This window comes from Microcaecilia unicolor, chromosome 2 (genome assembly GCF_901765095.1).
Source record: "Microcaecilia unicolor chromosome 2, aMicUni1.1, whole genome shotgun sequence".
Taxonomy (NCBI): Eukaryota; Metazoa; Chordata; class Amphibia; order Gymnophiona; family Siphonopidae; genus Microcaecilia; species Microcaecilia unicolor.
In genome coordinates this window covers 505653939-505666053 of record NC_044032.1, presented here as the reverse complement: position 1 = coordinate 505666053, position 12115 = coordinate 505653939, and the positions used below count along the sequence as shown (strand labels likewise).

Genomic DNA, 12115 nt, shown 5'->3' with positions numbered 1-12115 from the left:
ATATGACAGCATCAAACTCGAAGCCGGCTATATTGGGAGCATTCCTGGGGCAGAGTCAGCACTTGGCAGCTTAAGTGCTGATATTCAGCCTTTAAGTGGCCAGGTTTACCACATAAATGAAACCACATAAAAGTCTGGTAACCCATGACCGCTTCAGTGATGAATATCGACTTAAGTGACTATGTTTTAACCGGATTTTTAAAACATGGATATTCAAAGCCAGAGCCTACACAGGTCCCGGCTTTGAATATCCAGGAATAACGCCATCGGTGGTGAGTAAAAATGCTCACTGCTGACGGCTGTATATTGACCCTGTAGTTTTTAATAGTAGTCATGATATTTTAACTTCTAATTTAATGCTTTACCCATCTACTAAATGAAAATTCTGTTAATCTTGATCATGATCATTAGTACACTGTATCTTTTTGCTGACTTATGGATATGTAATACAGCCTTTTTTGTACTTTAAAATACCTCCCTCAGCCCAAGTTCAGGAACTGTTTTGTATATATTGGGAAAGTATAGCACAAACTATAAATCTCTCATTTATTATAGAACTGAAAGGCAAACAAACATAACTAAAAACCAGTCAACTCAGTTATGAATCTCAGATGGGAAGAGATTATCCCAGTCTCTTGTTGATTCTATTAAATGGCGTTGTCCATGACTTATCCATTCTTCCTGGTTCTCATAATGTCTTCCACAAAACCAACATTTAAAAACATTTAGCAAAGAATCATCTGTTATACCACTTGTTTCCCGGCAGTAACTTTTATGAACTTTTTTTAGTTTCATTTTCAGTTCTTTTGCTGGAGTCTTAACCTCCCAACTCTGATACATAAGTCTTTTTTGATACTGTTTTATTCCCAAGCAATAAATTGTTCGTTCAGATAAAATTACTTTAAGCACATTTGCTTTGTACTTGCTTATGGTCTTCATCACATTCACTACTTCAAGAGAATCAACATCAGGATGGTTTAACACAACAACAGGCTGATTACGACGAGGGCATTTTATCAACTGACTTGCTGAAACTGGCATTAGCCTCAAACGTCTGGCTCTTGTTAATGCTTCCTTCTCATTACAAACATCACCCTTATCAAGCTGAAGTTTCACTTTCTTTTTCTGAAAATGATCTTCAGAACGTATTTGTTTTATTTTATTCTGTGGTGATGCTGGCCTTTTAAGCTCCACCTTCTGTTTATTTAGGTTATCACATTTCCCATCTAATTTTGTGGTGCATTTTTTGAGAGACAATTTAAGATCAAGCTCTTGTCCCAGCTTATGGCTGAATGACCTCCTAGGATTTCTAAATTTATACAATTCATTCTTCATAGACAAAGATAAGTCAACTAGTTTTTCTGATATAGTAAATGGAACAGGTCTTGGAAGAAGTGTTTCACTACAATTTACAGAATGAACTGATATGCTAGTAGATCTATCCATTTCACCTGAATTATTGCTATTGGAGTTCACCACTCTCAGTACAGTTCCTTTAGGAATAAATACTGGATTACCGATATTGACATTTTTAGCTAATCCCCGTTTTGATTTTACTCCATGAACTTGTGGTGGTGCTTGGCTAAAATGTAACTGTTCTTTTCTAGATGGCTCATTTGGCCTACCCAAGTCCTGATGAAACATATTTTGGTCAGTCTCATTAACCAACATAGTATATTTCATGACAGAATTTGGTTCATTTTCCAAATGCAACTGATCTTTTTCAGTACTTTGCAGACTTGCTGTTATTGGCAACTGGACATTAGCCATTTCATTCTCTTTTGGTAATAAACGTGGTTCATATTCCAAATGCAACTGATCTTTTTCAGTACTTTGCAGACCTGCTGTTGTTGGCAACTGGTCATTAGCCATTTCATTCTCTTTCGGTAATAAACGTGGTTCATATTCCAAATGCAACTGATCTTTTTCAGTACTTTGCAGACCTGCTGTTGTTGGCAACTGGTCATTAGCCATTTCATTCTCTTTCGGTAATAAACGTGGTTCATATTCCAAATGCAACTGATCTTTTTCAGTACTTTGCAGACCTGCTGTTGTTGGCAACTGGTCATTAGCCATTTCATTCTCTTTCGGTAATAAACGTGGTTCATTTTCCAAATGCAACTGATCTTTTTCAGTACTTTGCAGACCTGCTGTTGTTGGCAACTGGTTATCAGGCATTTCATTTTCTTTTGGTAACAAACATCGTTCATTTTCCAAATGCAACTGATCTTTTTCAGTACTTTGCAGACCTGCTGTTGTTGGCAACTGGTCATTAGCCATTTCATTCTCTTTCGGTAATAAACGTGGTTCATTTTCCAAATGCAACTGATCTTTTTCAGTACTTTGCAGACCTGCTGTTGTTGGCAACTGGTTATCAGGCATTTCATTCTCTTTTGGTAACAAACATGGTTCATTTTCCAAATGCAACTGATCTTTTTCAGTACTTTGCAGGCCTGCTGCTGCTGTTGTTGGCAACTGGTCATTAGCCATTTCATTCTCTTTTGGTAATAAATGTGATTCTAAATGATTTATGGAACATAAAAGATCAGGTACTTGTGAACTCAATTCTGCATTCTCTCTATTAAGACTTTGGTTTTGACCATTTTCATTTTGTTCTATAACAGAATATGCTTCCTTAGAACAGTGTACCACATTAAAATTTCTATTAGCATTTGAATGATTTTTTTTACCTACATTTGACACTGCTGGTTCTAAAACATCCCCATTTCCACCACAATTTTTAGGCAGGGTCTCACTTGTTTTGAGCTTATTAGCAAGTAAATTTTCTTCAGTTTTTGACAAATGTAAAATACAACTTGGTGATAAGTCAGCTTCAGAATTATGCTTCTGTTTACAAACTACTGGACAGATAATTTGTTTAGGAAGACAGGCATCTCTGTTGGTTTTCAAATTGAAATGCTCATCAACATATTTTCCAATGTCAGATGAAGTACAATTATCAGCATGATGCACCTTAGGTAAAAATATATTTTTATCTTTCTGGGTAAAATTTCCTTTCCATAAACATGAAGGTTGACAATCAAAATGCCCATCAGTACTGACTGAACCATTCATCAAATCTGAATCATTAGAATGAACAGATTTAGCAAGCAACACAGATGGAGGGGGCATCATAGAACAATGAGTAACAAAAGTACTTCCACTGGACAATGTTCTTGGTTCTGTTTTGCTAGGTAGGTTTTCATTCCATTCTATACCTTCAGGGATGTTTTCAATAGAGCTAAGAGAAAAAACAGATGAAATATAAGGCCCCTCTGAAATATTCATGTTGACTTCTTTATATTGCTCTTCTAAATGTGCCACAGGAAAGCTGAACACATCATCAGGAGACTGATATAAACTGAAGTCATTATCATTGTCATCCAGAGGTGAACATACACTTTTACAGAAACTAGAGTCTATCTCTGTTGCTGAAATTTTCACAGGCTCTTTAGTCAAATAAGCATTGGACAAACAACTGTGGAAAGAAGTGTGAATAGTATCCAATGAATCTTTATTACCAGCATCTTTATCTATACTTAAATCTACCTGTGAAGAACAGTAATCATTTTTGCTCTCTAGAGCCATCTGTGCTATATCATCCTTGGATGGGGCTGCAGAGAACAAGGATATACATGTAGAAGTTTTATCAGAGCTACTTTCAGCTAGTTTATTCATTACGTAAAACTGGTGACCACCCTTTACTTCACTGCTGTGTATGTCCCGAGTCTCTGAAAAGCCATTTGTAACACTTGATTTAAAACAGATGTCCTTTAAAGGCTCTTCCTCCATAGTATGATTTACAAGTGCAGATATTAGCTTCATATTTGAAGAACAAGAATCTGAACAAAATCCTGAAGAATTCTTCATGTTATCTTCTGATTTAGGTGTCAAACTACTGCAATACATCTGAGATGTATCTTCATATGCTGAATTTGTTATTAATGGCCCACTCTGCTCATCAAAAACACTATTATTTAACTCGTGTAATATTTGTCCAGAAATTGAAGTACATGTTTCTGTATTTACAAGCTCAAAGCATCTTTCATTCTGTGGGAATAGTTTCAGAACCAGCTGTCGTTTACCATCTATCACCTTGACCTCTACCAACTGAGCAAAACTATGAGAAGGAATAACAAGATCTGGTGGGGCAACTGCTGTTAGTGTCATGTCAGGAAGTAAAGGTTCATTTAGCGGAGAAACTAGTTCAACTTCCAAATTTCTATCCTCTTCATCTTTTAGCAAAGATCCTCCATTTGTATTTAATTTTACATCACTTTCTTTAACAAATGATTCTAATTTATTATATTCTACACTACTATACAAACAACCAGTACTCAATGCTTCACTCTGGATATCATGACAAGCTAAAACTGTAGAGGAATTAGATATTTTCTGGAAACTAGATTTACGTGCTGAAGTCTTTTCTTTGTGCATACTATGCCGGCTCTGATTTTTATTTATGATGTCTGCATGATGTATTTCATGGGTACCTTCATGTACCCTTCTAGTGTGTTTAACTATATAATCATTTCTAACAGCACCATACTCGCAGTATTCACATTTATATGGAAAAGTTCCAGTGTGTTTCACCAAATGTCGCTGAAATTCTCCTTTGGTGTACGACACATAATTACAATGTGAACAAATAAACTTGATTTCTTCATGTAATAAGGCATGTTTCTGATATAGCAAATGATCCTTTGTTGTAAATCGGCATTTATCACAGTGATATTTTTCTAGTGCAATTGTCTTTGCTGTTTTCCGCTCCATTTTATCTGAGATATATTTTTTCTCGTCTATATTTGTACTATTTATAGCACCATTCATATTAGAAAAACATGAAGATAAACTTAGACTACATCTACTGCAAAGAAATGCATTTTTTTCTTCAGTTCGCCTCAGTTGATCATGTTTTGGAAATCCTGTGATAAAGGTTCAAACAAACTACTGCAGTTTTTACAAAGAACCAGTGAGGGTTTACCACCTTCTGGTTCCGTAACTTGGGAACAACTGCGAGATCTGTGCTTACTTGGCTGATTTACTTTATCCCCATTTGCTTGTATGGGAGAAGAAACCAAAACATTGTTTCTTTCTTCTTGGTCAATGCACAAATTTGGCAAAATTTCCCTCATGTTCTTTAGTTGCATTGCTGAACAACATATGATAATTTGGTTAAATAGCAAAAATAAAATTATTTTCTTCTGGCCTCATTTCCAACAGCATTTAAGTATCTTTAAAAAGGAAAGCAGTATTCTACAGTTTTCTTGGAGAACTCCAGTGATCCAATTTATCATCGATTATATTCTTTTCTTCAGTCATCTTTAGCACTGGCCCAAATTAGTATGTATGCTGGAAAAAAAAAAGTGTTACAAGTGAATCAAGAAATGCCTCTGTGTTAAAAATAATTTCCATGTCAATATTTCAAATCAATTAAAATTTCATAATCTAAAAGAATACAGTAGACCTAAAACTGGACCCAGCAGAACCTGCTTCTAGGTAGCTAACACCTTTTCTGTTTAATTACATCTCAAAGAGATTTGAGTAAAGCTGGGGCTGGAAAAGTTGCTTATGTCTATGGGGATTCTCTGTTTAAAAAAAAAAAAAAAAAAAAAAGCAGAATAAATCAGACACACAAGACAGCAATGTCATCCAACACGGCACAGTTTTTCTTCTAAGAATTTGAAGAACTTCTCACAAATCTGGCCCTTCCCCCAGCCCCATTACAGAACTCAGGAGTCAAGCCCCCAAGATGGAGAAGGGGTAATGTGTTTTGATTTATCCTACTGCCTATGGAGAACCCATATTAAGGCAAGCAGCTTTTTCTCTATAGCCGATTTAAACTTAATAGCCTTACGTGGCTCCACTTCTCACTTCTGGAAGGCAGCAACATGGATCCATGTGTTTTCTCATAGGTACAAATCACACAACTAATCAGTGTTTTTTTCTACTATGTAAATTTATTGTATTTCTTAACTATGGAGATTTTCTCAATTTTTTTATTTTTTATCTCAAAATTTGTAATCAATAATTTGAGTAATCATATCACTTTCCTTGAGGAGATGGAATTTTTAAAAATAGGGGAAATGCCTCTGTATGTTGGCGGTCAGACAATTCAAAGGTAAGTTGGAAAACCAAATTGGACAAAGCCAAGGGACTGAATGAGATACACCCAAGAATACTGAAGGAGCTCAAAGAGGTTCTGTCAGGCCCTCTTAAAGATGTATATAACATCCTTTGAGACAAGAGAAGCTCCACAGGATTCGAGAAGAGGATGCGGTCCTCTCCACAAAAATGGTAACAGAGAAAAAGTGGGAAACTACAAGCTGATAAGCCTCACTTTGGAGTTGGAAAAATAACAGAGGCGTTGCTGAAGGAACTGATAGTAAAGTTCCTGGAATCCAATGGTTTATTGAATCCAAGGCAACATGGGTTACCAAACGCAAATCGTGTCAATTGAATCAGTTTGATGTCTCAGACTGGGTGACCAGCGAACTGGATCGAGGGTATGCAATAGATGTGGTCTATTTGGACTTCAGCAAAGCCTTCGATATGGTTCCTCACAGGAGGGTTTGGGAACAAGTTGAATAGGATGAAGTTAGGACCCAAGTGGTGAAATGGATTAGAAGCTGGTTGACTGACAGACAGAGGGTGGTGGTGAATGGAATTCACTCAAGAGGAAAAAAAAAGTGATTAGTGAAGTGCCCCAAGGTGTGGGGATGGGACTTGATACACCGTCTTTCTGTGGTTACAATCTAAGTTGTAACTTGCCCAGAGTGACAAGGAGCTGCAGTAGGAATTGAACCCAGTTCACCAGGATAAAGTCCACTGCTCTAACCACTAGGCTACTGCTCCACTCTAGGATCGATATTGGGATCCATTCTATTCAATATATTTAGGAGTGACATTGCTGAAGGATTAGAAGGGAAAGTTTGCATTTTGGTGGACAACACGAAGATTTGCACCCTGGACTGTGTAGACAACATGAGAACTGATCTAAAAAGATTAGAAGACTGATCTAATGTTTGGCAGTTAAAATTTAATGTGAAGTGTAGAATCATTCACATGGGATGTAGAAATCCAAGAGCAGTATTTTTGGGGGGTGAGAGTCTAATAAGCACAGATCGAGAAAGGGACCTTGGGATGATAATGTCGGAGGATCTGAAGACAATGAAACAATGTCACAAGGCGGTGGCCAAAGCTAGAAGGATCCTAGGCTGCATAGAGAGGCATATCTAGTAGAAGAAAGGAGGTGTTAATGCCTTTGTGCAAGTCCCCATTTGGAGTACTATGTTCAATTTTGGAGGTCATATCTCACTAAGGACATCAAAAGATTAAGTGGTTAAAGGGAAGGCAACAAAAATGATATGGGGTTTATGTCAAAAGATATGTAAGAAGATTTGTCTGCTAAGACTAGAAATAAAATTATCAGGCAAGATATCATTTTTCCTTCCTTGTCTGCAATGTAGCCCATAAGTAGGGTGGGAATCAGACATAGCCATGGACAGAACCGATGCCCTGAAGAATGCCTTAGACCTAGCCAAAGGCATCAAACGAACAAAGTCTGGAAAATGTGTGTCACAAGGACCATGTAGGAGACCTTCATAGAAGAGAATGAAGAAGAGATGCACCCGGAGGAAATGGGCGCCTATTGCTCGGGCATTCGACTCTAGTGAGCTATGGGTACATATGAAGCTGCACTGCTCCAACTGTAGCCCACCAGTATCAAGAAGTGAGACCACGCCCAAACATCCATTGATAGTCTGAAGGTACCAGAAAGGTTCACAGCGACCATGATATAAAGCAGCAGATGGAAACTCCCAGGATGATTTTCCTCTCGAAGAATGAAGGAAACAGCTGATTAATTGGAATGGAAATGTGGATTCCACCACAGGTAACAATGGGGGGGGGGGGGGGGGGGGGGGGAAGAGACTGTGCTGACAGTCACCCATAACTCCGAAACACAAATAAGGAATCTGAACAGAACACTGTCAGGATTTCAAATTACAGATAGAACCAAGCATAAAATGCCAAGCCAGCGTCATGCTGACCATGCAGAGACAGAGCCAATTTGAGCATAAAGGCACAAAGGAGAACACCGATGTAAGACAGGGAGGATCCTGCCACACAATAGGGCCAAGGCCCAGGATAGGGTGAGACTAGGCCCAGGGCTTAGAGCCAAGCAGAGCCCTATAGACAAAGGATAAGCTGAAATATGCCAGCCAGCGACAATCCACACAGAAAGGGATAAGCTGTACACTACAGAACATTAAAGGCCCACTCCCCAGCTAGAACAGACTCCCCAACAAAGTGGGAAGTCACAGATGACAAAAGACAAGACCAGTCCAGGAAACAAATGTGGAACGGCATCAAAGCTGTCGTGCACATTCAGAGACAGGTGCACTCCCACCTCCATGAACTGTGCAGTGCTCTCCTCATCCAGAAATGCAGCTGCACCCAGATCCAGAGTCACACCCCAGAACCAGACAAGGAGCAGTGCTCCGTTATCAGAGATGGAAATGAATTATACATCCAGAGATGGAGCGTTGGACAACCAAGTATGAACCTATAAGGCATAACCAGAGGAAGGTGGTGATCCACTTCCTGCAATGAAACCTAGCCTTGCACTCAGAGGTGGATTTGGGCCGACATAAAGAGAAGGAACTGTGTCCTAAAATCCAGGAGGAAACTGTGTCCCACAGACATAGATGAAGCCCAACTGTACTAGAGCAATACAGAAGCAGAGATAAAGCCATGCTCCACACCCCGAAGTAGCCCCACCATCCGAGACAAAGCCAGGCCCTACATTCAGAGACAGAGCCACGCTCTACATGCAGGGAGGGAGCTGTGCACTAAATTCAGAGAGCGTTTTGCTAGATATACAGAGACATTCAAAAACGGAGATGCACGCTACATGCAGAGATGGAGCGGTGGCCTTCATTCAGTGATGGAGATGTATTCAAAATATAGAGACGGAGTCGTGCTCACCAGGCAAAAATGGATCCGTACCCAACCACCATATATATGGAGCACAGCTCAACAGTCATAGGTATAGAAGGTATAGTCATAGTTATAGGAGGCTCAGCACAAAGATGAAGTAGCGTTCAACAGGCATCTAGTAAAAATGGAACTGTACCCGACAAAGGAGCCACAGCCACCAGGCACAAACGGCTGTATTCAGAGTCAGGACTAGGGCTGCGTTCCACACACAAAAAGGAGGGGTTTGCTGCCCATTCGGATATAAAGCTGTTCCAACCAACAGAGAGGAAACTGGGAACAGCATCCCAAGACATAAATCAAGGTAAAATTAGTTCTTATCTGATAATTTTCTTTCCATTAGTCCCGACAGATCAATCCAGAGACTGGTGGGTTATGTCCCTCTGCCAGCAGGTGGAGATAGAGAGAACTTCTGAGTCTTACTATATGTGGTCATGTGTAGCCACCCAAATCTCAGTATTGTCGATACCAAGGCCATGTGGACCTTCAACGCCCAACTATAGAGTTATTCTCCTGTCTTCAGAAAATTTAAGTAAACCCTGCAACCGCCAAAGCTGGAGGAACTCGTGCAGCTCACAGCAAGTAAGAAGATTTGCTCCAACCCCCGTTAAACAAACAATGAACAATCTGAAACCGCAAATGCAAACATGAACTAGAAACCAACAAACGAGATAAGCAGAAAATTCTATGGAGGGTCTCTAGATTGATCTGTTGGTACTAATGGAAAGAAAATTATCAGGTAAGAACTAATTTTACCTTCCATAGAGTCCCACAGATCAATCCAGAGACTGGTGGGATGTACCCAAGCAGTTCTTAAGTAGGGCCGGCCCCAGAGATCCCAGTTTGCAGAACCAAAGCCTTGAATGCAGCGTCAGCTCTTGCTGCTATGTCCAACCGATAGTGCTTTGAAAAAGTATGAACAGTTGACCAAGTAGCTGATCTACAAATCTCCTCCAAGGACACCAACCTCGACTCCGCCAAAGAAGTCACTTGCGCTCCAGTGGAATGAGCTTGAAAATGAGCAGGCGGATCCTTACCAGACGCGATGTACGCTGGAGCAATAGCTTCCTTCAACCAGCGAGCCACCGTAGCCTTAGAAGCTTGCTGTCCCTTTTTATGACCCGCAAAAAGCACAAGATGATCCAAGTAATGGAAGTAATTTGTCACCTCCAAATACCTGATAATAGCTCGCTTCACATCCAGACATCTGAGCATGCAAAACTCCGCAGTATGATCTTCTCTACGAAAAGAGAGAAGACAGAGTTGTTGATTCATAAGAAAACGCGACACAATCTTGGGCAGAAGTGAAGGGACTGTTCGCAGCATAACCCCTGTCTCAGTAAAATAAAGAAACTGATCCCTACAGGACAAAGCCTGTAGTTCGGAAACTCTCCTCGCTGAAGAAACAGTGACCAAAAACACCGTCTTCAATGTCAAATCTTTCACTGACAAAAGCAACAGAGGCTCAAAGGGAGAAAAATGGCCATGGCTCAGGGAGAACACACACACACACACACACACACACACACACACACACACAAAAAAGAAGTCCAAGTGGCATAGAGCAGCAGCTACCAAAACAAGGATCGTCATAATATGGTACCTGGAATAAATGCAGCAGAGGGTAGCAAGTGTGGCACAAGCTGAAAGCTGCCTATGCAGTTGGGAAAGAGTAGGCCAGGCAACCGTGAGGAGAAGTTGCCCTGTAGCTCGAGGTGAGAAGGAAATACACCCTCCACAGGAAAAGAGGGCAGCCCACGCCAGCATAACCAAGGCCTCAGAAATAGAAGTGAGCTGCAGACTGAAAACGCGTTTGGGAGGAGTAGCCTGGAGAAGGCTGCAGCCAAGAAGCTGAGAGTGTCATGGGAGCAGCAGGGTCCGGGCTTCTTCTGTGTGGGAATTTGCCATGCCAAAACCCAAAACTAAGGCAGACAAAAAACCTCCAACAATCAAGGGAAATGGCACCATCTGCACCATAATTATCAAGAGGTTTGGAAAACTTAATCATGAAAAAGGTGTATCACCACTCTTAACTTTGAAATCCAAATCAAAAACCTGGATTATACTTTAACAAAGGAACCTCAAACCACCTCATGGACACCCATTGCTATTCAAGCTTGGTTTGCCATCTGCACCATAACATCCTGAAAGCTGCAAAGACAGAAAAGGAGAAACAGCAATACTTTATTGCAACCTACGACCAAAATGGTTGCAACCAAATAAACAGAAGTATTGTAAAAAAAAAAAGCATGCCAAAATCGCTTCTGCAGTGGACCAACAGTACTGCCCGGAAAACACAGGCAAACAAACCCCCACACAGGATGCTCAAAAATAAATGGTGTAGTGCCGTAGCTGCACTAATTCAAACAGCACAAACCCGACAGAGATGAGGAATGAAAGTTCATACTCTCAATTTTGCTGGCTTTACCAGTATACACAGGCCTTCTGACTCTGATCAGATGGCTGAATGCAGGCAGATGCAGGAGCACAGATATACCCTTCTCCTCCAGATGCCACATAACCAGAAAACTGCTCTCTTCCAGCATTACTTTTCTTTTACAGTTCTGTGAGGAGGAGGAGGGAGGAAGAAAGGAAGGAAGCAAGAAGGAAGTAGCAGGGGGGAGGGAGGAGGAAGGAAGTAAAAGAAGAGGGGGGAAGGGAGGAGGGACCTGGCACCACCATGTATACCTCGTCAGGCACTCTAGCAGCCTACACACCCGCAAAGCTCAACTGAACCAGGAACCCCAGAACAGGAGCCAGAGATGCAGGAAAAACCAAGAGCTTATGAGAGACCTTCCACCGCCTGCTGGAGACAGAGAATACCGTCCTATGTGGTACTCTATCTCCACCTGCTGGTATACGGTCATAACCATAAGCCTTTGAATTCATCTGCTGCTGACAAGGAATTTGAATTTAATGGTAAGATTGCTTAATTTGCAGTGCTTTGGCTGCTAAAACAAAAGATGGGAAAATTAGGTTCTTACCTCGGTAATTTTCTTTCCTTTAGTCACAGCAGATGAATCCATTACAAATGGATTGTGTCCACCTACCAGCAGGGGAGATAGAGAACACTGAAAACCATAGTGCCTCTAGGACGGCTAGCTCCATCTGCCTCTCA

General features: G+C 40.5%; 1 protein-coding gene across 1 annotated transcript in view; it reads right to left on the bottom strand.

Moving 5' to 3' along the window:
- Positions 1-532: 532 nt before the first annotated feature.
- Positions 533-12115, bottom strand: part of ZNF518B (zinc finger protein 518B) — a 30896-nt gene continuing 19313 nt past the window's right edge. The window contains 2 exon segments of the mRNA XM_030191188.1: positions 533-4923; positions 4926-5352. Of these exon segments, the coding sequence (XP_030047048.1) occupies positions 595-4923; positions 4926-5150 (4554 nt within the window). The 5' untranslated portion in view covers positions 5151-5352 and the 3' untranslated portion in view covers positions 533-594.